Genomic DNA, 26313 nt, shown 5'->3' on the forward strand with positions numbered 1-26313 from the left:
ACGCAGAGTGCCGCTGTTGGCCAATGCGGAGCAAGGGCTGCTGCCGGAGGTACACCAGAGCCCACTGCAAAGCGATTATACTGTTACTCAGTGCAGATCTCGGATGAAGGAGAGCAGAGGGACGGTGTTTCTGCCCAAAGAAGGCCTTCCGCGGTATCGGATTTCTGAGGTAAAATTAAGCAGGAGAATGGATTTTATTTATGCTTTATTACTCAGTATTCTTACAATCTGAGTGGAAATTGGTCCGGAATATCTATTCAAAATACACCGGGAAAGGAAGCAAAGGCGCTAAGAGTGCCTGAGATGGAAACCAGACACAGACAGACAGCCGGAGCAGTGAGACTGCAAATACTGTTGTTATTCTCTTTGTTCTGCCGGGCGTTCTCGGAGCAGATCCTTTATTCGATTCCTGAGGAAATGGCCAAAGGGTCCCGAGTGGGGAACCTCGCCAAGGATTTGGGGCTGAATGTGAGAGAACTGCCGCTGCGAAAGCTCCTCGTGAATTCGGAAAATAAATATTTCACTTTAAATGAAGAACATGGCAACCTGTATGTAAATTACAGGCTAGACCGGGAGAAACTATGCGGGGAGATACCCCTCTGTGTCTTAAATTTAGAAGCTGTGGTTGAAAACCCTTTAAATATTTTCCACGTGAACGTCGCAATCCAGGACATTAATGATAATACACTGTGGTTCGTTAAAAATAATATCGATTTAGAAATTAATGAATTAGCACAGCCTGGTGCGCGATTTCCGCTAGAACCTGCGCAAGATCCCGATGTTGGAATCAACTCACTGCAGAGTTACCATCTTAGTCCAAATCCATATTTTGTTTTGGAACTGAAGGAAAATCCGGACGGCAACAAATATGCAGAATTAGTGTTAGAGAAACCTTTGGAGAGAGAAAAAGAAAGGTCTCTTAATTTAATCTTGTCCTCTGTGGATGGGGGAGAGCCAGTCAAAACGGGGACAGTTCCGATTAAGATTAACATTATTGATGCCAATGACAACTCCCCTATATTCACTGAAAAAATCTACAAAGTCAGCATGAGAGAAAACCTTCCGAAGGGAACCTTAGTGCTTCAGGTGAAAGCGACTGATGCAGATGAAGGTACAAATGCCAGAATAACATATTATTTCAGCAACATACCGCAGAGAGTGCAGCAGCTGTTCGATTTGGATGCCAGTAATGGAAAAATTACAGCAAAAGGTATTTTGGACTTTGAAGAAAAAAATAGCTACACAATAGGCATGGAAGCCAGGGACGGGGGAAGTCTGACTGCCCACTCCAAAGTTCAAATAGAAATTCTCGATGAGAACGACAACGCCCCCGAAGTGACACTGACATCCGTATCCAGTCCCATTTCCGAAGACTCACTTCCCGGAACAGTGATAGCTCTCATCAAAGCCCGTGACCGCGATGATGGAGGAAATGGAGACGTCACCTTTCGCATTAAAGATAATTTTCCATTTAAAATTACTTCATTTACTAATAATTATTACAAGCTCCTCACAGACAGCACCCTGGACAGAGAAAGGACCCCGGAGTACAATATCACAATCATAGCCACAGACAATGGCTCTCCCCGCCTCTCCACCCAGAAAACCATCCTGTTGCAGATCTCCGATGTCAATGACAACTCTCCTGTCTTTGAGAAAGCTTCTTACACCGCCTATATGCCAGAGAACAATCCCTCGGGGGCCTCTATTTTCAGTGTAAAAGCCTCAGATCGGGATCTGGACCGGAACACCCGAGTCACTTACTCCATCCTGAGCAGCAACCTGAAGGAGCTGCCTCTCTCCTCCTACATCTCCATTAACTCCCAGACCGGAGTGGTCTATGCACAGCGCTCCTTCGACTACGAGCAATTCCGGGAGTTTGAGCTGCAAGTGAAGGCCCAAGACGGCGGGTCCCTGCCTCTCAGCAGCAATGTCACCGTCAGGGTGTTTATTGTGGATCAGAATGATAACTCCCCTCGCATCCTGTACCCTTCGCTCGGAGCCGATGGCTCCGCCTTGTTCTAGATGGTGCCTCGCTTGTCCGAGGCAGGTTATCTGGTGACTAAGGTGGTGGCGGTGGATGCTGACTCAGAACACAATGCCTGGCTCTCCTACCACCTGCTCCAGGCCACGGACCCGTCGCTCTTCAGCATGGGGCTGCAGAGCGGGTAGATCCGGACAGCCCGCGCCTTTGCGGACAGAGATGCTGTGAAGCACAGGCTGGTCACCCTGGTGAAGGACAACGGGCAGCCGCCTCTGTCAGCCACAGTGACTCTCAACCTGGTGTTTGCCGAGAACTTCCAAGAGGCTTTTCCGGAAATGAGCGACCAATCGGGTGACTCGGCCTCTCAGTCTGATTTACAGTTCTACTTGGTGCTGGCTTTAGCCCTGATCTCATTTTTGTTCCTCCTGACAGTGACCCTGGCCACTGTGATGAAATTGCACAGGTCAAGGAAACCTAAATTACTTCAGTGTTTTGGTCGTGACCCTTTTTCCAAGACTGTTCCTACTTTCCCACCAAATTATGGAGATGGTACTTTGCCGTATTCTTATCAGCTATGTTTATCCTCAGAATCTAAGAAAAATGAATTTTCTTTCCTGAAACGTAATGCGCAGATATCAGAGAATGTTCTGTGCAGTGAGAACTCTGGGACCTTACTTATGAACAATGGATGTAGCGTCTTAACATCGGAAACGGAGGCTGCTGAAGTAGTAAGTTTCTAGTTCCGTGGTTTATATAATTTTTAGATGTATTGCTTGTTTTCATAATTGTACAGGTCTAATCTTCCTTAAATAATATAGGAGACCTTTATTAAACTGTTGTTGTTTTGTAGTATTTACCGGCACTCACAATTTCATGAATTTGTTTTCACTGTACCCCGTTCGGGAGGTGCCCATCTTACAGGGCATGAAGAAGTAAAATAACTTGCGTAAGGTCAGAAAACAGAAGTATAATAGAATAAACTCAGATTTCTTAAGTCCCCTGCATTGCCTTAACAACCACTCCCTCCTGCATCTCCAAGGAAGAATATCCTTCCTCTCATTTTAGTGGATTTCTTTACAATAACTACATTTCTAGGAGCCTTTTTATACTTTCAGTGGGTTGTACTGCTTCTTGTGAGTAAGAAAAAATAATTATTCCAATACCTTAACAATGTTTTTTTTTAAAAAAAAATACCTTTTTAATTGCTTCTTTGGAAGTATTCCTTTTTTACTGTTCCATGGGAAATTGAATAATGATTCCCAGATATAAAAAGATTCTGTTATTCATTTTAAGTGTCACATGTCTTTCATTTTACAGATACACAATTACATATCTGTAAAATACACTAATATAGAGCAAAGGTTTCATTGACATGGCTTTCTAAAGGCTGCATTATTCACCTGAGGCAAAATCTTTAGTCAATTATTCAGGTCCTCCAAACCAGGTGGTGATAAAACCTTTATGCCAAGCCTTCCAATAATCTGTGTGTATCATATATATTACAGAACTACTTTTTGAAGTCTTTGAATAAAAAATGAAAGTATTTACGTTTGGAAAGCTTGTAAACTTTTCAGTTCCTAAAGTCAGTTTGGGTTCCATGGCAAAGCTATAAACCTCTGCTTTTCAATAATGTAGCGATTCTATTTCTGCAGGGTCAGAGTTGTATGATTAAATAACGCCAGACCTGGGACTTCGGCCCCAATAATTAAAAGTGGACATTCCATATTTAGGGAATGGAAGGTGTATTCTTCTGTGAGTTGCTGTTATGTCAGTTCTTTGAACCTGATCTATGGATCAGAATGCTGAATATTGTCCTGGAGGAGATCAGTTAGTGGGCAGAGTGATGGTAATGGATTGTAGGTGATTGTGTGTGGTTCCAAATGTCTCTGCCTGGTTTGGGCATATATAATGCCCTTGCAGTACAAAGGAGCCCATAACTTCTCATACTACTAGATCTTCTAAAATTGAATGTGGATATTTCTAGATAAAAATACTGAATACAGTATTTAATATTACCCATTAGGCACAGTACATACAAACAGACAGCTTTCCCAGCATCTCTTTAACACTCATATTTCATCCATTAATAGATTCTGAGGCTAGAAGGGATCAGTGTGATCATATGGTCTGCCCTTTCCAAGAGCTCCAACACTTATTGAAAAATCAATATTAATGGTTCAATGCACTCCTCAGCCACCTCTTTTAAAACTTCTGGATGCAAGTTATCTGGACTTGCTGATTTAAGATGTCTAACTTTGTAGCTTCTGTTAAGATCCTCCAGAGACTGGATTGAATTGGATTGAAAAGAGTGTTATCATCACCATATGATGAGGCTACTATAATGCTACCTGCAGTGACTCAAGAGCATGCCTACCAACCTCAGAGCAGATTGTTAGGAAGTAGGGCACAAACCGCAAATTGGTGTGAATTCTATTCTTAGATTTCATCAACAAATCACCAAGTGGAAACTCCTCAGGCATTATAAAAGCCTTAATATGGAGTCACAGACAGTCCCCTTACGTTCTCTTGTCTGTCTCACCACACAGGTGAGCATACTTTTGTGATAGTTGGTCTCTTATACCAAGAGTCACAACAATATTCAGGTTACTCCCAGTCCCAAAGGACCAGACACTTACCCCAGGTCAGTTGTGCCTTCGAGTTCACACCAAAGACATCGCTTGTAGTCAATCCTATAATAAACTATATAAATATTTATTAAATAGGAAAAGGAAACAGGAGAGTTATTGACAAGGTTAAAGTGGGTAAACAGATAAACAAATGTTATAATCTTAAGTTTCAAAAGGTAATATAAATTTCTATAATAAGAAAGCTGTATATGTCCCTTCGGACTAACCCAGGCTAAACAGCTGGGGATCTTGTGCTTATGCCTGGAAACACACCTTGCTCCCCAGAGCCCAAGAAGCATAGAGATAATAAATTCTTTCTTGTTAGGGGTTCTATTCTCTCCTTCTCACATGGTTCCAGCTGCAAAGGTCAGCTGATATGAGGAGTTCCTTGAATGACTCATCTTCACTGTGAGGAGGCAGAACAACAACAGTCTTTGGTCCTCTTGTTGACAGTACATAGGGAACTTCCAGTTGCAACATCCACAGTAGTCCATCTGATATTGATAGCCTTTCCATTTGTGAAGGGCATAACACTTTTTGATGAAGATCACCCCCTCGCACTAATTCATGTCTCTGTTCTGTCTGGTGATTTACACAGTCACAGAGGCTCACAGTACATCATCATGATGTTCTTATTATGCCTCTAGTGTTTAGGGCAGTGATGAAGCTCATCCACTCCTGTCTGTTTCTGGCAAGTCTTTCAATGGTTCCCCAGCTGTGCCCAAGGTTTTTCAGCTCAGCTTCCACAGCTCTTGCCATGTTTTTGGGCGGTCTCATTTTCCATTTGCCTCCAGGTGTCCATTGCTACTCTGGTGATGGAATCACTTTCCATCCAAAGCACATGACGAATCCATCTCCAACGCTTCCTGGCAATGGTGCTCAGATACTCTTGGCTGCATTGTGTCAATAGGTCTTGGTTTGAGATTGTTCTGGGCCAAAAGATACGGAGGATTTTTCTGAGGCAGGTTGTATGGAATGAAGACAGTTTGGACATGTCATACTTTCTCATTCCCCAGCATTCTGCACAATAAAGTAGTGTTGAAAGTACGCAGTTCTGGTAAATCTTGACTTTTGGTGTTGTATTTTGATGATTTCCAGACTTTATTTAAGCTCCTGAAGGTGTTCCTGGCTTTATTGATTTTGTTCTGGATATCCTGGCTTGTTCCATCATCCTGGTTGATGGTGCTGCCCAAGTAAGTGAATGTTTCTACATTGGTGAGAACATAATCCTCTATCCATACTGGTGATGCAATATTAAAGGTCATATCATCTGTCTTATTGCAGTTGATTTTCAGTCCAATTTGCTGGCTGAATGCATTGAGTCAAGTTGTTTTTTCTTGTATATGGTGTTGGGTATGTGATAAGAGAGTGACATCATCTGCGAAGTCCAGGTCTTCAAGGGATGAGAAGAGTGTCCATTTAATGCCTCTTGGCATGTCTTCTGTTGTATGCCGCATTATCCAGTTGATGGCAATGTTGAAGATTGCAGACATGACACACCCCGATATACTCCTGTTTTGACTTCAAAACTGAGCTCACTGTGATCAACATTGCATGTAAAGTTGAAATAGAAGCTTTTGATTACATTGATTATACGGAAAAGAATTCCATATGCCTGCAGAATGCACCATATGCTGGTCCTGTGAATGCTATCAAAAGCCTTCTTAAAGTCTTTGAAATTTATGTAGAGTTGCCATTGCCATTCTAAGCACTGTTTAATTATGTTTCGTAGAGTGAAGATCTGGTCTGTGCATCCACGCTCTTTCCGAAAACCAGCTTGCTCTTTTCTGAGAATGCTATCAACTGCCTCTGATATACGCTGGACTATGATCTTTTCACAATACTTTGCTTGGCACATATAAGTGTGATACCATGCCAGTTATTACAATCACAGAGTTCCTTTCTTTGGTATCTTCACTATAACCCCATTGGTCCACTCATCTGGCACTTTTTCCCTTTCCCAGACTGATGTAAATAGAGGGGCCAGGATAGATGCTGCTAATTTAGGATTTACCTTGAACAGTTCTGCATTCAAACTATCCTTGCCAGGAGCTTTCCCATTTTTTAAGGATTTGATGACTTGAATGATCTTTTCCTTAGTTTGGGTGTCTGTATTGATATCAAGATCTTCCTCTTCCTCCTGCATGTTTGCTTCCTCTTTAGGTCGCTCCCTGTTTGGCAATTCTTTGAAATGCTCTGTCCAGTGCATTTCTTGTTCTTTTTTGATTGTTAGTAGGTGTCCTTGTTTGCTCCTGATGAGAGTATTTGTTGGTGTCTGCCGTTTACCACTGATAAGCCACGTCATTTTGTAGATGGTTCTTTGTTCACCACGAGCAGCTGCATCCTCTGCTTGTGTTGCCAGATTATCAATATAATGCCATTTCTCCATTCTTACAAGGTGTTTGACCTCCCGGTATGCCTTGCGAAACTGCTCATGGTATTTGTCCTTTAGCTTCTGGGATTTTGTATCTAAAACATTTTTCTTCTGGGCTTGTCTGGTTTCTATGGCATTCCATGTGCTGGGTGTAATTCACTCCTTCCTTCTCTTCTGCCAATAGCCTAGGCAGGCTTCACTGCACTGCTGTTACTTTGTCCCACTTCTTGTTGATCTCCTCATCTGCATTCCCCTCCTCTTCATCAAGGTCTGCAAGTGCTTGAAACCTGTTCGTTAACTGCAGAATGAAGGCTTTCTGTATTTCAGGGGACTTTAGCTTGTCAGTGTCATAACGTCTATGTCCCTTGTTTGGTGGACTCACACTTCTCAGTTTTAGCTTGATGGAGGCTGTCACAAGGTGGTGGTTGCTGCCAACATCTGCACCCCTTCTCACTGTCACATGTGTCAGTGAGCATCACCATTTGCCATTGATCTTCCTATGGTCAATCCGGTTCTTATCTCTGCCATTTGGAGAACATCATGTCAGCTTGTGAATTTCACAATGTTCAAATAGGGTTCCGCTGATGACTAGGTCATTCATATCAACAAGCCTGTCTCTGTTTTCATTCAAGGTGCCACACCCATGTCTTCCCATTGCTCTGTCATTGTTTGTATTGTTCTTACCGACCTTGGCATTTAGGTCTCCTATGACAATAGTTAGGTCATGGCATGATACTCTCTCTAACTCCGACTGTAGTGTAAGGTAGAATTTGTCCTTTACTTCTTCATCACTGTCATTTGTCGGAGCATAGCATAGCACTGAATCAGGGTGATATTATTACACCCTCCTGGTGTTGTCCAACATCCCATCCAGAAAACAGCAAAGTTTCTCCCAAGGCTGTTAATCTTCCTGATCCCATCCATCTGCTCTCACTGACACCCAGGATGTGTGAGCTGTACCGTCTCATCTCTGCTGTGACCTGAGCTAGCTTCCCTGTTTTGTACATTGTCCATATGTTAAAAAAAACAAGTTTGGGTTTTGTCTTGATGTTGAGCACTTCAGTCTTCGTGCCAGTGGCTTCCTTTTGACTTTCATCACTGGCAGTCATATGGGTCATTGACTCCTGAAGGCCATCACACACAGTAATGATCGATTTCTCTGTCGCTGTTTCCATAACATATTTTGTGTTTTACGGGACAGGGTTGTTAGCCAAACCCCTAACTCCTAACTTGGAGGACCAGGATGTCTGTTTTGTCTGGCCCCTCCCCCACAGACCAATCCATAGTGGTTAAACCTACCAGGAGCAAAAAGCCCCTGCCGACACAGACTCTGGGGATCATTAGAGCACGCAAGCTGTCCCACCATGACAAGGCACAGACACCGAAGGACAGTACAATACAACCCTTCAATATTACCATATAGTCATTTTGTGTGGAGTGACTCATGATCATGGGTGCCAAACTCAGGGCAGACTGTTCCAAACCAGGGCACAAACCCCAAAGTGGTTGTGTGTTCGATAATAATTTTCACCAACCAAGTACTAAGTGTGAACTCCTCAAGCACTATAACAGACTTAACATGGAGTTACAGACAGTCCCCTTGGGCACTCCGGTCTATCGTGCCATCCAGGCAAGCCTTCCTTCATGATAGATGGTCCCTTTCACCAAAAATGACAATAATATTCAGGTTACTCCCAGTCCCAAAGGACCAGTCACTTACCCCAGGTCAATTGTACCTTAGATCTCTCACCAAAGAAAATGCTTGTAGCCAATTCTATAATACCAAATAAAGATTTATTAACTAGGCAAAAGAAATAAGAGTTATTTACAAGATTAAAGCAGGTAAACATACACACACAAATGAGTTACAGTCTGAGTTTTCAAGAAGTAGTATAAACTGCTGTAATGTGCAAGCTCTGCATGTCCTTTAATATGTGATGTATTAGCAGAAATATTGTAAGATAGACACAAGTAGTAATTCTGCCAATCTACTCCATGCTGATAAGGCCTCAACTGGAGTACTGTGTCCAGTTCTTGGTGCCACATTTCAGGAAAAAAGTAGAAAAAATTAGAGAAAATCCAGAGGAGAGCAACAAAAATTATTAAAGGTCTAGAAAACATGGCCTGTGAGGAAAGACTGAAAAAACTGGGTTTGTTTAGTCTGGAGAAGAGGAGACTGAGGTGGGACATGATAAGAGTTTTCAGGTACACAAAAGGTTGTTACAAGGAGGAGGGTGAAAAATTATTCTCCTACCTCCTTAAGCTCCGAGAACAGGACAAGAAGCCATGGTCTTAAATTGCAGCAAGGGAGGTATGACAGGTAGTCTACTCATCACAGGTATGGTGCCTGCTCCTAGACATTCTGGGGAATAGCTCACCAGGTTGACACCTCTCCTTGTGGTTGCAAGCCATCCCCCAACCTCTAGCTCTTTGTCTGCAGCTCCTCTCTCCCTCTAGGAGCTGCTGCAGTCCCTTCATGACTCAGGCCTCTGGCTAGGTCACAGTCATGATTTCCCCTTCCGGGGGTGCAGGGAGTCTATTCTCCCAAATAGGCTCAGGCAGTCTTCCTATGCACTGCCCCTCCAGTGCCACTGCCCCAGAGGCTACCTGGGGAACACAGGCCTATCCCTTACCCCAGGTTCCAGCTCAGGAACCCTCTAGTCAACAGTCAAGATCTATTCCACCCCATACCTTGCTGCATTTCCCTGAACCCTTTTCTACTCTTCTGGCTCTCCCTTCCTTCTCTGAGTCTGCCAGTTTTACCACTTTAACTGGGCCTTTCTGGGTCACAACTGAGAATACCAAATTCAGGACAAACTGCTGAGAAATAGAGCAGACACACCCTAAAACTGGAGGTTATTCTGCCATGAGATAGAAGTTTACTTTTGTTGCTGGTTTGGTCTGTTTCACCACACTGGCTAGCAAGAAGTCATAAAAGCAGTTTCTTTAGGCATTCCATCTTTATATCACCACCAAGAACACTGGATTTAAAGATGAGTGGTTCTTTAAAACCAGTCTCCTCAAATAAAAGGTTCTTCTGAGCCCAAAGGACCAACCACACATCCAGGTCAATATATAACTCAGATCTTACCCAATAATCATGCTGTTGCCAATCCTTTAGTATCTAAAATCTAAAGGTTTATTTATAAAAAGAAAGAAAGCTGAGAGTTAAAATTGGTTAAAGGAATCAAATACATACAGTAATTGCAAAGTTCTTGATTCAGGCTTGTAGCAGTGATGGAATAAACTGCTGGCTTCATAAGTCTCTGGTTGCTTTCAAATAATTGTAAGATCCTCAATCCATTGGATAGAATGCTCCCATTAGTATAAATTCATAGTCCAGAGGCTTGAGCAGGAAAGGGGCTTGAGCAGGATAGAAGCAAAATGGAGGTGTTTCCAGGTCTTTTATAACTTTTGGCATGTGGAGGGAAACCCATAGTTTTAAACAAAGCCCTCAGCACAGCTAGTGGAAAATCACAGGTGACAAGATATTGTTTGGAGTCACATGGCCAAGTCACATGTCCATGCATGACTTCACTTAGTCATAGCAGGAAGCCATTACCTGTGCCCCAGACAGAACATTCACAGGACAGTCCTTTCAGGGTAGATGGGCATCTTCCATTGTGATGTAAGTGCTTTTTGATGTGCCACTCACTTTGAAAAATCCCTCCAAGATGTGCTGACTAAATACCTTGTGGGTGTTACCCCAGGAGCAAACATTTTGAAATACAGGTATAGAGACAACAATCATAACTTCAAATACAAAAATGATACATGCATATAAATAGCATAATCATATTCAGCAAGTCATAACCTTTCCATAGACATCTTACTTGACAATCTTTGTACAAGGTTTGTTGCAAATATATAACAGTGGTTGCAACAACGATCTATACGGTCATATTTTATTAGATAACATCACAACCACTCCCTCCTCCCACGGAGGAGTTGTAGCCTACACATCTCTGCAGCCTCCAAACACTTCTCTCTTTCCAGTGAGTGACTGCAGCCTTTCCTGGCAGCCCCTTCTGTTGCTAGCTTCCTGGCTTATATAAACCCTGCCTGTTTCTGGACAGGTGAGCTTCTTTTAATTAAAGCTTCTCTCACAGTCTTAATTCCCCCAGCTTTCCACCTAATAGGCTAATTGGCCCCTCTGGCCTGCCTTAATCCCTTCAAGTCAATATGAGGAAGACACTCCATCACAGGAGGTTTAGGTTGAACATTAGGAAAAACTTCCTAACTGTCACTGTAGTTAAGCTCTGGAACAAATTGCCTAGGGAGGTTGCAGAATATCCATCACTAGAGGTTTTTAAGAACAGATTAGGCAAACACCTGTCATGAATGGTCTAGCTATCGCTTAGTCCTGCTTTGAATGCATGGGACTTCTATGATTTAGGGCTAACCCACTCTAAGAGCTTAGGAATCCTTTGCTTATGCTTTGAAATATTGCCTTCTCCAAATTCTGAGTAACATAGTGATACAGTTCCTTCTGGTCTGGCATTTTTATTCCCTTCCCCCAGAGTTCAAACTGATGGAACAAGTGTCAGCATCTGTCTCCTCTTTATGGGTCTGTGTGTGGTGAGGAATCAACAAAGTCTTTGTCCTTCCATGTTTCACAATGGCTCATTTGATTTTAATGGGCCTTCTTGTGTGCAGGACCAGCACTTTATACTAATTAATTCTTCTTTCCTGTTTGGTGAGTTACACAATTACAGAGATCTACAATGCAAACAATCAATATAAATGCATACCATAGGCTACAGATGTTATAAGTGAGATCAATTTGATAGCTGTTTTCAGCTACCTGAAAGGGGATTCCAAAGAGGATGGATCTAGACTGTTCTCAGTGGTACTAGATGACAGAACAAGGAGTGATGGTCTCAAGTTGCAGTGGAGGAGGTTTAGGTTGGATATTAGGAAAAACTTTTTCACTAGGAGGGTGGTGAAGCACTGGAATGCGTTACCTAGGCTGGTGGTGGAATCTCCTTCCTTAGAGGTTTTTAAGGTCAGGCTTGACAAAGCCCTGGCTGGGATGATGTAGTTGGGGTTGGTCCTGCTTTGAGCAGGGGGTTGGACTAGATGACCTCCTGAGGTCCCTTCCAACCCTGATATTCTATGATTCTATGAATACATGTAACATCCTACAAGCATTTCATCAAGTCCAAACACAAAACACATTCTTATCAACTTAATGTCCATTTTAACAATGCTAACACATAGGTGACCCAGACTGGTTTCCAGCTATGGATTTATCAGTGTTCAGTGAGGCCTAAGGAGCCTTGGCATGAACTGGCATCTGGGCTGCCAATGTTACACTTACAATATGGAATACAGGATTTATAAGTGAGGTTGATGCATACCACAACTCATAAGCCTTTAAAGAAACACTAAACACATTCTTATAATTCTAATACCTATTTTAATAATATTAGCCCAGGTGAGCCTGACTTATTGCAACTATATATTTTTCAGTGTTTCTTGAGACATGGGGACCTTGGCATGAGCTGGCACCTGGTCTGCCAACATCACAACTGCATCATTTGTTTCCTCAAATACAGAACAGAAATATTTATTGAACACTTCTATCTATTCCTCTTTGTTATTGATAATTCTACCATTTCCATCTAGTAATAGACAAATACCATTGTCAGGCTTCTTTTAGTTCCTAATGTATTTAAAAAACTCCTCATCATTTTCTTTAACTCTGTTGGTCAAAGATTTCTCCTCCTGTCCCTTGATTTCCCTTATCAATTTTATACAATTCCTAACTTCTGATTTATATTCATTACTATCAATTTCCCATTTCTTTCATTTGTAATCTTGCATATAAAAAAAAATTACTGCTGCCTTCACTTCCTATCTAAAGCAGGTTGGTTTTTAACCAGCACAGCCTTCTTCCTCCTTCATGGGATTTTGGCTTTTTGGGCATCTAGTATAGTGTTCTTAAGGGATTCCCATTTATCATGCACATTTGTTGATTAAATTATTTCTACAAACTGATTTGGCTCATAATTGTTTTCAGCTTTGTGCAATTGTCCTTAGTAAAGCACCAAGTATAATATTACTCATCTGGACTTTATTCTGCTTGCACATTATAAAGGTGATCAAGTCATGATCACTTCTACAGAAGCTACCATTAACTTTTAATGCTGTAATCAGCATTATCTTTATCTGTTAGGACAAGGATGTTTTCGTACTGGCAGCATGAGACCTCAGGTCTCCCATGATCACACAGGTTTTGTTTTGTTTGTTTGTTTGTACTGTGTATTATAGATAGGTCAATAAGGGGGTGGTCATCTTGTTACCTAGTGTAATTTGGTGGTCTGTAGCAGCCACCAGCTAGTACCCCATCTTGTGCTTTATCTGTTAGGAAGTTGATCCATAAACATTCAATATCATTTTCTTCTGAAAAAAGAAAAGGAGTACTTGTGGTACTTTAGAAACTAACCATTTATTTGAGCATAAGCTTTCATGAGCTACAGCTCACTTCATTGGATGCATTCAGTGGAAAATACAGTGGGGAGATTTATATACATAGAGAACATGAAACAATGGGTGTTACCATACATACTGTAACAAGAGTGATCACTTAAGGAGAGCTATTACCAGCAGGAGAGTGGGGGGTGGGATGGGGGGGGAAAACCTTTTGTAGTGATAATCAAGGTGGGCCATTTCCAGCAGTTGACAAGAACGTCTGAGGAACAGTGGGGGGAAGGGGGAATAAACATGGGGAAATAGTTTTACTTTATGTAAAAAGAAAAGGAGTACTTGTGGCACCTTAGAGACTAACCAATTTATTTGAGCATGAGCTTTCGTGAGCTACAGCTCACTTCATCGGATGCATACCGTGGAAATTGCAGAAGACATTATATACACACAGAGACCATGAAACAATACCTCCTCCCACCCCACGGTCCTGCTAGTAATAGCTTATCTAAAGTGATCATCAAGTTGGGCCATTTCCAGCACAAATCCAGGTTTTCATTTGTGCTGGAAATGGCCCAACTTGATGATCACTTTAGATAAGCTATTACTAGCAGGACAGTGGGGTGGGAGGAGGTATTGTTTCATGGTCTCTGTGTGTATATAATGTCTTCTGCAGTTTCCACGGTATGCATCCGATGAAGTGAGCTGTAGCTCACGAAAGCTCATGCTCAAATAAATTGGTTAGTCTCTAAGGTGCCACAAGTACTCCTTTTCTTTTTGCGAATACAGACTAACACGGCTGTTACTCTGAAACCTTACTTTATGTAATGACCCATCCACTTCCAGTCTCTATTCAAGCCTAAATTAATTGTATCCAGTTTGCAAATTAATTCCAATTCAGCAGTCTCTCATTGGAGTCTGTTTCTGAAGTTTTTTTGTTGAAGAATTGCAACTTTTAGGTCTGTAATCGAGTGACCAGAGAGATTTAAGTGTTCTCCAACTGGTTTTTGAATGTTACAATTCTTGATGTCTGATTTGTGTCCATTTATTCTTTTATTTAGAGACTGTCCAGTTTGACCGATGTACATGGCAGAGGGGCATTGCTGGCACATATCACATTGGTAGATGTGCAGGTGAACGAGCCTCTGATAGTGTGGCTGATGTGATTAGGCCCTATGATGGTGTCCCCTGAATAGATATGTGGACACAGTTGGCAACGGGCTTTGTTACAAGGATAGGTTCCGGGGTTAGTGGTTCTGGTGTGTGGTTGCTGGTGAGTATTTGCTTCAGGTTGGGGGGCTGTCTATAAGCAAGGACTGGCCTGTCTCCCAAGATCTGTGAGAGTGATGGGTCGTCCTTCAGGATAGGTTGTAGATCCTTGATGATGCGTTGGAGAGGTTTTAGTTGGGGGCTGAAGGTGATGGCTAGTGGTGTTCTGTTATTTTCTTTGCAGCCTGGGGTTTTACCAAGATGGAGCTCCCCAGCTCCCTTTGCCCTTCCCCAGCATTGCTCCATTTCAGGTACCTTGCTCCCAGGCAGCTAGCCCTTCTGCCTCCAGGGCTAGAGTGAGACTCCTCCAGCTTCTGGCCCACAGCCCTCTTATCAGGGTCAGCTAGCCACAGCTGTGGCTGGCCTAACTGAGCTGGCCACAGCAGTGGCTGCTACTCCAAGCCTAGCTTGGCTGTTTTAACCCCTGTTCTTCAGGAGTGGGGCAGCTGCCCCACTACAGGCTCTCAGCACCCCCACTATACAAATGTTCCAGCGTCTCTGCCTCTTGTTTGTTGCTGAGTTCCTATCATTATCGTCAATTGAACTGCTAATTAATTTTATGAATAACATTTGAACAAATAAATACTATCTTAAAACAAATAGTATTTACAGCTGCAGATGTACAAACCAGAAAGAAGGTTGCTAAAATTGGGCAGCACTGTTTAACAATTGCACATCCAAATGAAAGGTGGAAGAATATCATATCCATATACAAAAATATTTGCATCTACATATACATGGAATTTGTGGGATTCCAATCCATGACCAAATCCCCAATAAAGTGATCAGACAGCAAAGTGGAGTGCAGGACATCTGTGTTGAAAGCAGGTACAATAAAATGTGATAGGCTGGTCATATAACTGGGCTCAGTGACAATCAGTGGACTGCAGCTGTCGCCAAGTGGTACCCATGGGAACTGAAATGACCACTAGGTCGATCTCCAGAGAGATGGGAAGATTTTATGGTGAAAAGGCATGGCTGAACATGGAGAAGCAAGGTCAGGATAAGAGAAGACTGGAAGATGTGTTGTGATTGGCGTAATCTATATGAGGGCTGAAGGACCCATTGGTCAAGGTGACATATGCATGATTATTATAAACAAACGTGTGTAAAATTCATGGACAACCATATTAAAATTATACAACATATTATTACAATATTTTTATGGAAAATAAAGAGATTCTGCATCAGCAACACTTTCGTTCATTCCTTATGTGCCAGTAGACTCTCCTATTTATTTAAAAGTGAAAAGTAGCATATTTACATTTTAAAATATCAAATTAAAAACTTGCAGGGAGCGTGTGTCATTATTGTTTGATATAAATACCAATCGAAAAACTCCAGCACAGAACTTCTGCAGTTATTGGTTGAGACTCTGAGCTCTGCTGTTCACCAATCAGGCAGACTAATGCCAGGAGAGATCCGGCCAGCTCCGCCCCGGTATGTCACAGCCCAGAACACGTCTGACTCTCTCACTGAGCGGGTCTGGGTGGAATCATGAGGGGCGATATTCGATGGAAACAGTTTATGATTTAACAAGTGATACTGTCGGAAACATTCGGCCAGATATAAAACCAGAACAGAGACATTCCCAGACGTAGAATGGGCGGCATCTCCACATCAGCATGAGAGTGACAGGAACATATAAGCAACGACACTGCGAAGGGTGAGCCCTGTTTTTCGTTATATTGGTTACACTTTGGGAATCAGTTTCTGGCAGATTCGCTATTCGATTCCGGAGGAAAAGGAAAAAGGCTCTTTCATGGGGAACATCACAAATGACCGGGGGAGGAGGGGCTGGGGAGGAGTATAAAAGAGCTCTCAGACCGCAGAGTACTTTTTGTGCCAAGAGGTGAGACTCAGTATTTGCTTGGAATTTTAAGAGAGACCATTTAATCTGCACGGAAAGGATAGTCGGAGCTGGCCGGATGGAGAACTGTTTGTTAGATTGTGAGGCTATAATGGAGGATGAAATAAAACTTTATGAAACTGACATTGAATTAAAAGATATTAATGATAATGTCCCCAGCTTCCAAAAGAAGGAACTAGAGTTAAAAGTCAGAGAGTTAACAGTGGCGGGGACCCGATTCCCACTTCAGGAGGCGCAAGACCACGTATAGGCATTAATTCTCCCCAGGACTATCAACTCAGCACGAATAGGCATTTCTGTCTGATTGTGCAAAGTGGATCCAATGGAGTTAAATATGCGGAATTGGTGCTGGGAAAGTGGATGGACAGAGAAGAACAAACTTTGCGATCTAACCCTTACAACCACCGACGGAGGAGATCCCGTCAGGTCTGGCACTTTGCATTATCAGAGTTATTGTTGAGGCTGCAAATGACAATACGACAATACAATTAGTCAGCCTGTCTACAAATTGAGTGTTCTGGAAAAAGTGCCTTATAGGGTTCACAGCAGTGACAGTGAAAGCGCCTGATCCGGTTGAAGGAATCAATAAAGAAATGCAATATTCAGTTAGAAAGATAACTGATAATGCTTTTCCACTTGGACTCGAAGACGGCAGATGTAACACTCCTGGGGAACCTGGACTGTGAGGAATCTACATGATATGAAATTGAAGTGCAAGCGCATGACTGGAAGTTCTTTTTGAAAGATCAAAAGTTGTGGTTGTGGTCTGATCTGAATGACAACGCTCCGGAAATCGCTCTCAGTTCTCTTATCAGCTCGATCCCCGAGGACTGTCATCGCCCTTTTAACTGTGCAAGATCCAGACACAGGAGAGAGCGGAGAGGTCACGTGCTCCACACCCAGCAACCTCCCCTTCCAGCTGAAGAAACCCTTCGAGAATTATTAGTCTGGTGACAGACCGAGCCCTGGACAGGGAGCAGGTGGCAGCATACAACATCACAGTGACCGCCACAGACAATGGGACTCCTCCTCTTTCTACAGCCACTACGATCCCACTCCGGATTTTAGACACGAACGACAAAGGTTCCCTCTTCTATAAAACATCCTACAAGGCCGATGTCACTGAGAATAACCAGAGAGGCGCCTCCATTTTCACACTGAGGGCGAGTGACACCGGCGCTGGGGTGGGAGGTAGAACGCCAGAGTCATTTACTCTGTTACCCAGGGTCAGATCCAGGAAGCTCTGCTCTCCTCTTCCATCTCCATTAACTCCGAGACTGGGGCTCTCTACGCTCTGCGCTCCTTCGATTACGAACAGTTCCGGGAGATTCGGTTCCAAGTGCAGGCTCAGGATGGGGGTTCCCCACCTCTCAGCAGTAATGTCTCCGTCACTCTCTTTATACTGGATCAGAATGACAACAGCCCGCACATCTTACACCCCTCCTTTCCCACCGATGGCTCCACGGGAGTGGAGTTGGCCCCTCGCTCCTCCGAGCCGGGTTACCTGGTCACTAAGGTGGTGGCGGTGGATGCAGACTCCGGGCAGAACGCCTGGCTCTCCTACCAGCTGCTGAGGACGACAGAGCCGGGGCTCTTCTCTGTGGGACTCCACAGCGGTGAGATCAGGACAGCGCGCTCCTTTGTAGACAAAGATGCGCTCAAGCAGAGCCTGGCGGTTTTAGTGAAGGACAACGGGCAGCCCCCTCTCTCTGCCACAGCCACTGTCACGGTGGTGGTGGCTGACAGCATCCCCGAAATCCTCTCCGATTTAAGCAGCCTCTCAGCTCCTGCAGACCCCCAGTCCAGCCTCACCTTGTATTTGGTGATCGCTGTGGCTTCCGTTTCCTGCTTGTTCTTTACCTTTATCCTAGTGTTACTGGCCCTGAGGCTCCGCAGGTGGAGAAACTCGCAGTTGTTTGACTCCTTGTGTTCCCGTCTCCCAATTTGTGGGGAAGTTATCATAGCTCTGAATAATAATATGGTTTACATTAAAATATGCATCAAAATATGGAAATGTGCAGTTAGATCACTTTCTTTGTTGCAATAACTATCTATCTATCTATCTATCTATCTACTGCCACCTAGCATCGTATTATCTGAATACCTTCCACATAAAATTAATAGCGAAGTCCCAACTGGACTTAAAACGTACGAACATAAGAATGACCATACTGGGTCAGACCAAAGGTCCATCCAGCCCAGTATCCTGTCTACAGACAGTGGCCAATGCCAGGTGTCCCAGAGGCAGTGAACCTAACAGGTAATGATCAAGTGATCTCTCTCCTGCCATCCATCTCCACCCTCTGACAAACGGAGGCTAGGGACACCGTTCCTTACCCATCCTGGCTAATAGCCACTAATGGACTTAACCTCCATGAATTTATCCAGTTCTCTTTTAAACCCTGTTATAGTCAGAGCCTTCACAACCTCCTCAGGCAAGGAGTTCCACAGGTTGACTGTGCTGTGTGAAGAAGAACTTCCTTTTATTTGTTTTAAATAAAACAAATAATGCTGCCTATTAATTTCATTTGGTGGCCCCTAGTTCTTATATTATGGGAACAAGTAAATAACTTTTCCTTATTCCCTTTCTCCACACCACTCATGATTTTATATACATCTATCATATCCCCCCTTAGTCTCCTCTTTTCTAAGCTGAAAAGTCGTCGCCTCTTTAATCTCTCCTCATATGGGACCCGTTCCAAATCCCTAATCATTTTAGTTGCCCATCTCTGAACCTTTTCTAATTGAGATGAGGGGACCACATCTGTATGCAGTGTTCAAGATGTGGGCGTACCATGGATTTATATAAAGGCAAAAAGATACTCTCCATCTTATTCTCTATCCCTTTTTAAATGATTCCTAACATCCCGTTTGCTTTTTTGAATGCCGCTGCACACTGCGTGGACATCTTCAGAGAACTATCTACGATGACTCCAAGATCTTTCTCCTCATTAATTGTAGCTAAATTGACCCCCATCATATTGTATGTAAAGTTGGGGTTATTTTTTCCAATGTGCATTACTTTTCATTTATCCACATTAAATTTCATTTGCCATTTTATTGCCCAATCACTTAGTTTTGTGAGATGTTTTTGAAGTTCTTCACAGTCTGCTTTGGTCTTAACTATCTTGAGCAGTTTAGTATCATCTGCAAACTTTGCCACCTCACTGTTTACCCCTTTCTCCAGATCATTTATGAATAAGTTGAATAGGATTGGTCCCAGAACTGACCCTTGGAGAACACCACTAGTTACCCTTCTCCATTCTGAAAATTTACCATTTATTCCTACCCTTTGTTCCCTGTCTTTTAACCAGTTCTCCATTCAAGAAAGGATCTTCCCTCTTATCCCATGACAACTTAATTTACATAAGACCCTTTGATGAGGGACCTTGTCAAAGGCTTTCTGGAAATCTAAATACACTATGTCCACTGGATCCCCCTTGTCCACGTGTTTGTTGACCCCTTCAAAGAACTCTAATAGATTAGTAAGACATGATTTCCCTTTACAGAAACCAAGTTGACTTTTGCGCAACAATTTATGTGTATCTGATAATTTTATTCTTTGCTATTGTTTCAACTAATTTGCATGGTACTGACATTAGACTTACCGGTCTGTAATTGCTGGGATCACCTCTAGAGCCCTTTTTAAATATTGATGTTACATTAGCTATCTTCCAGTCATTTGGGTACAGAAGCTGATTTAAAGGACAGGTTACAAACCATAGTTAATAGTTCTGAAAGTTCACATTTAAGTTCTTTCAGAACTCTTGGGTGAATGCCATCTGGTCCCGGTGACTTGTTATTGTTAAGTTTCTCAATTAATTCCAAAACCTCCTCTAGTGAGACTTCAATCTGTGAAAATTCCTCAGATTTGTCACCTACAAAAGATGGCTCAGGTTTGGGAATCTCCCTAACATCCTCAGCTGTGAAGACTGAAGCAAACAATTCATTTAGTTTCTCTGCAATGACTTTATCGTCTTTAAGTGCTCCTTTTGTATCTCAATCGTCCAGGGGCCCCACTGGTTGTTTAGCAAGCTTCCTGCTTCTGATGTACTTAAAAAACATTTTGTTATTACCTTTTGAGTTTTTGGCTAGCTGTTCTTCAAAATCCTTTTTGGCTTTTCTTATTACATTTTTACATTTAATTTGGCAGTGTTTATGCTCCTTTCTATTTACCTCATTAGAATTTGACTTCCACTTTTTAAAAGATGCCTTTTTATCTCTCACTGCTTCTTTTACATGGTTGTTAAGCCACGGTGGCTCTGTTTTAGTTCTTTTCTGTGTTTTTTAATTTGGGGTATACATTTAAGTTGAGCCTCTATTATGGTGTCTTTGAAAAGTGTCCATGCAGCTTGCAGGGATTTCACTCTAGTCACTGTATCTTTCAATTTCTGTTTAACTAACCTCCTCATTTTTCTATAGTTCCCCTTTCTGCAATTAAATGCCACAGTGTTGGGCTTTTGAGGTGCTCTTCCCACCACAGGAATGTTAAATGTTATTATATTATGGACACTATTTCCAAGCGGTCCTGTTATAGTTACATCTTGGACCAGATCCTGCAGTCCACTCAGGACTAAATCGAGAGTTGCCTCTCCCCTTGTGGGTTCCTGTACCACCTGCTCCAAGCCATTTAAGGTCTCAAGAAATTTTGTCTCTGCATTTCATCCTGAGGTGACAAGTACCCAGTCAATAGGGGAATAATTGAAATCCCCCACTACTATTGAGTTTTTTATTTTGATAGCCTCTCTAATCTCCCTTAGCATTTCATTGTCACTATCACTGTCCTGGTCAGGTGGTCGATAATAAATCCCTACTGTTATATTCTTATTAGAGCATGGAACTACCATCCATAGAGATTCTATGGAACATGTGGATTCATTTAAGATTTTTATTTCATTTGATTCTACATTTTCTTTCACATATAGTGTTTCTCCCCCTCCCCCACCCCCGTTCTGTCCTTCCCATATATTTTGTACCCCAGAATGATTGTGTCCCATTCACTGTCCTCACTCCACCAGGTTTCTATGATGCCTATTATATCAATATCCTCCTCTAACAAGAGACACTCTAGTTCATGCATCTTATTATTTAGATGTCTAGCATTTGTGTACAAGCACTTTAAAAACTTATCACTGTTTATTTGTCTGCCCTTTTCTGATGTGTCAGATTCTTTTTTACTTGAATGTTTCTTGTTTGATCTGGCCTATACTTTATCCTCTTCCATCCTCTCCTCCTGACTAAAACCTAGAGAATCTCTATCAATAGACTCTCCTCTAAGAGAAGTCTCTGTCCGATCCACAGGCGCCTCTGCAGCAATCCGCTTTCCCCCATCTCTTAGTTTGAAAACTGCTCTGCAACCTTTTTAATGTTTAATGACTTCCTGGTGTCTGGCTTCCTGCCCTTTTAGGAGTAAACACTGTTCTTTAGGGAGGGTTTTGGTTTTTGTTTTGAAGTTTTAGGTTTTACTAATTTTCTATATTTACAGAGAGAGAATAGAAATACATAATGCAGAAACTAACTTATAGAATCCTTTATTTATGATTAACTGATTAATTCAACATTTCAGAGAGAATATTTTAATTCTTGTTTGTTATGCTTTTAAAGAATAATTAGATGCGTCTATAGCTATGTATATTAATATAGATAAATTCTTAACTGACTGAAATATGTTGGTATAATGGGCGTATAGTAACAGATTTACGTCTGACTTGCGCTGACATGATTGATTGTCCTAGTTTAGATTTGCATTATGGAAAAGCTTTTGTATGCAGGGCTTTCAAGAGGACATTCCCAGGATTCCAGGGATGCTTTATATATGGAACCCTTAAGGGTTCGTCTGGTCTCCTTTTATTTTGTTTATTAGGATTTATGAGAGAAGCTAGCTTTTAAGTACAGTATCACTTAGGAGAGTGGAACCTTCTTCTTCATCTTCTTTTTGTAGTTATACATTTTTAATGGGCAGATTTCCTTCCAAAAAAAGAGAAGCTTAAATGGACATATATGTTTGTCCGAAATGGGTTTTATTTATGATGCTTAATCAAGTATATAAACCCGCAATCGTTCCCGCTCTTCTCAATTAAGAAAATAATTCTTTCTGTCAAATATTTCACAATTATCACTTGCTGGATTTCACACATACGTGTGAACGTCGATATTTGAGAGTTGTGGTTTATGGTCGAGAACTTTTTGCAAGGGTTGAAAAGTTCTTGTATCTACTCATTTGATATAGTTTAAAAATAATTAGAACTATAAATCACCCGTATTCATTTTTTAGATTAACCAGACAGCTATTTGTTTTATAGTAAATCAAAAGGATTAGCTTGCAGAAAAGGACAAGATTTCAGACCAAAGCTTCCACATATGTGGAGCTATATCTACAAAAAAAAATTGAGAATATATGTATAGTTTTGCTCTGGGATGCAGTCGTTTACAGTTAACAAGAAATGTGCAGTGCTTCACAATTTGAGTGTATTCTTTAGATTATAATCATGTTAATAATTAGTAAATAAAGCGACTAAACTGCACTGGCGCCTTGATAAGATCGCTGCTATTGCAGTTCTCCCGCTGAGTGCCGCTGTTGGCCAATGCGGAGCCAGGGCTGGAGCCGGAGTTCCACCGGAGCCTCCTGCAGTGCGATTGCTCCGTCACACAGCGCAGATCGCAGAGGAAACAGCAGAGAGACCTTCCCAGCCCGGCTGAGAAAAGGGAACTGCCGTTAGAACACACAATACCAGAATGTTTAGCCCTTTGCCGCGAATTCCTTTGCCCTGATGAGATTTGTAAACACCAGATATAACCAAAATAAACAAGGAAATCTGACAGAGACCGGGATGGAAATCAGGTACCGAGAGCCGAGCCGAGCAGTCTCACGGCAAGTACTGTTGTTTCCCTTCTTATTGTCTTTGTTCTGCCGGGCGGTCTCGGAGCACTTTCGTTATTCCATGCCTGAGGAAATGGCGAAAGGTTCCCTTGTGGGGAATCTCGCCAAGGATTTGGGATTAAATATCAGAGAATTGCAGCAGCGAAAGCTCCGTGTCAATTCGGAAAAGCAATACTTCAGTGTGAATGGGGAAAATGGCAACCTGTATTTGAATGGCAGGATAGACCGGGAGGAGATATGCGGGGAGACACCCGTTTGTGTCCTGACACTCGAAACGGTGGTGGAAAATCCTTTAAATATTTTCCATGTGAATGTAGCAATCCAGGATATTAATGATAACGCCCCGAAGTTCATCAACAGTAACATTAGTTTAGAAATCAATGAGTTAGCACTGCCGGGTACGCGATTTCAGCTGGAATCTGCTCAAGATCCAGATACCGGGATCAACTCAGTGCAGAGTTACCAGCTGAGCAAGAACCCGCATTTTACCCTGGCTGTGAAGGAGAGCCCGGATGGAAATAAATACCCAGAATTAGAGCTGGAAAAATCTTTGGATCGGGAAAAGCAAAACTCTCATCACTTGATCCTGACGGCTGTGGATGTGGGAGATCCAGTTAGATCCGGGACTGTTCAGATTAGGATAAATGTCACTGACGCCAATGACAATCCCCCCGAATTTACTCAGGAGATCTACAAAGTCAGTCTGAGGGAAAACCTACCAAAGAGCTCCTTAGTGCTTCAGATAAAAGCCATTGATAAGGATGAAGGGTTAAATTCCCAAATCACATACTCATTCAGCAACACTCCAGAAAATGTTCGTAAAATATATCATTTAGATCCTGAGAATGGCAGAATTACAATTATAGGGAATTTGGATTTTGAAGACACGCATAAATACATGTTGGGGGTCGAAGCCAGGGACGGGGGTGGCCAATCCGCTCACTCGAAAGTTCAAATAGAAATTCTTGACGAAAACGACAATGCCCCAGAATTGACGTTTACATCCGTGTCCAGCCCGGTAGCTGAAGATTCAGTACCCGGGACAGTGATAGCTCTGATCAAAGTTCGTGACCAAGACACGGGAGAAAACGGAGAAGTCAGCTGTCACATCCAACACAATTTGCCTTTTAAAGTAGTGTTTTCGTCTAACAGTTACTACAAGCTCCTCACAGACAGCACCCTGGACAGGGAAAGGACCCCGGAGTACAATATCACAATCACAGCCACAGATAAAGGTTCTCCCCCACTCTCCACCCAGAAAGCCATCCTGTTGCAGATCTCAGATATCAATGACAATGCCCCTGTCTTTGAGAAACCTTCCTACACCGCCTATGTGCCAGAGAACAATCCCTCGGGGGCCTCTATTTTCGGTGTAAAAGCCTCAGACCGGGATTTGGACCAGAACGCCCGAGTCACTTACTCCGTCCTGAGCAGCAACCTGGAGAAGCTGCCTCTCTCCTCCTACATCTCCATTAACTCCCAGACCGGAGCGATCTATGTGCAGCGCTCCTTCGACTACGAGCAATTCCGGGAGTTTGAGCTGCAAGTGAAGGCCCAAGACGGCGGGTCCCCGCCTCTCAGCAGCAATGTCACCGTCAGGGTGTTTATTGTGGATCAGAATGATAACGCCCCTCGCATCCTGTACCCTTCCTTTGGAGCCGATGGCTCCACCTTGTTCGAGATGGTGCCTCGGTCGGCCGAGGCAGGTTATCTGGTGACTAAGGTGGTGGCGCTGGATGCTGACTCGGGACACAATGCCTGGCTCTCCTACCATCTGCTCCAGGCCACGGACCCGTCGCTCTTCAGCATGGGGCTGCAGAGCGGGGAGATCCGGACAGCCCGCGCCTTTGCGGACAGAGATGCTGTGAAGCACAGGCTGGTCACCCTGGTGAAGGACAACGGGCAGCCGCCTCTGTCCGCCACAGTGACTCTCAACCTGGTGTTTGCCGAGAACTTCCAAGAGGCTCTTCCGGAAATGAGCGACCAATCGGGTGACTCGGCATCTCAGTCTGATTTACAGTTCTTCTTGGTGCTGGCTTTAGCCCTGATCTCATTTTTCTTCCTCCTGACAGTGACACTGGCCATTGTGATGAAATTGCGAAGGTCAGGAAATCCCAAATTGCTTCAGTGTTTTGGTCCTGACCCTTATCCAAAGACCGGTTCTGTGTTCCCACCAAATTATGAAGATGGGACTTTGCCTTACACCTACCAGCTGTGCTTGTCCTCGGAGTTAAAGAGGAATAAATGTACCTTCCCGAAACCCAGTGCCCAGATGGCAGAGAATATTCTGTGCAGTGACAGCTCCTGGGTGTCATTTATGGGCAATGGAGCTAGTAGCAGCTTACATGGTGGGATGGAGACTACTGGGGAGGTGAGTTTCTGTTTTCATTATTTACATAATATCTTTGCAGAATACAGGTTTTTATTGTGAAAGTCTAGGTGTCTTTCCCTCATCCTCATATTACCCGTGGTCTCAAAATATGAACGAATTTGTTGTCACAACATCCCTGCAAGGCAGAGAAAGTTATCTCCATTTTACACGAGTATGTGAGGTATAATAGGAGTAACTGAGCCGTGGCAAGTCATGAATGAAGTATGTAAGTAAGCCGAGGAAAAAAGTTATACCTCCTAAGTCCCTTTCCATTGCCTTAACTGCAAGACAGTTCTTACTTTCAAGAGAATAGCATCTTTCCACTAATTTCAAAATCTTTCATTGGAATAAATGCATTGTCCAGAAACATTTATATATCTTCTTTAAGATATGCTTTTTTTCTGACGGTAGAGAAAAATATGAAAGCTATCTAACTGAAACATGTATTTTTGTAATACTCTTCAAAATGCTTCTTTTGAATAACTGAGCCTCATTTAACGTTCCAGGGCACA

The 26313-nt window shown here is 42.7% G+C and overlaps 2 protein-coding genes and 1 pseudogene across 22 annotated transcripts in view; all 3 read left to right on the plus strand.

Annotated features, from left to right (window-relative positions):
• Nucleotides 1-26313, plus strand: part of LOC125641569 (protocadherin gamma-C5) — a 426447-nt gene that overhangs the window by 260776 nt on the left and 139358 nt on the right. Inside the window, exon 1 of one of the 21 annotated variants that reach the window (XM_048861693.2) lies at nucleotides 23189-25801. The exons of the other annotated variants lie outside the window; for them this stretch is intronic. Within the exon in view, the coding sequence (XP_048717650.2) occupies nucleotides 23321-25801 (2481 nt within the window). The 5' untranslated portion in view covers nucleotides 23189-23320. Of the gene's footprint in view, nucleotides 1-23188; nucleotides 25802-26313 lie in introns of those variants that run through there. 21 annotated transcript variants of the gene reach the window in all.
• Nucleotides 70-26313, plus strand: part of LOC142068331 (protocadherin gamma-B2-like) — a 153077-nt gene continuing 126833 nt past the window's right edge. The window contains exon 1 of the mRNA XM_048861731.2: nucleotides 70-2712. Coding sequence (XP_048717688.2) covers nucleotides 304-2025 — 1722 coding nt within the window. The 5' untranslated portion in view covers nucleotides 70-303 and the 3' untranslated portion in view covers nucleotides 2026-2712. The remainder of the gene's footprint in view (nucleotides 2713-26313) is intronic.
• LOC125641165 (protocadherin gamma-A4-like) lies at nucleotides 2320-18597 on the plus strand (annotated as a pseudogene).

This window comes from Caretta caretta, chromosome 8, assembly GCF_965140235.1.
Source record: "Caretta caretta isolate rCarCar2 chromosome 8, rCarCar1.hap1, whole genome shotgun sequence".
NCBI lineage: Eukaryota > Metazoa > Chordata > Testudines > Cheloniidae > Caretta > Caretta caretta.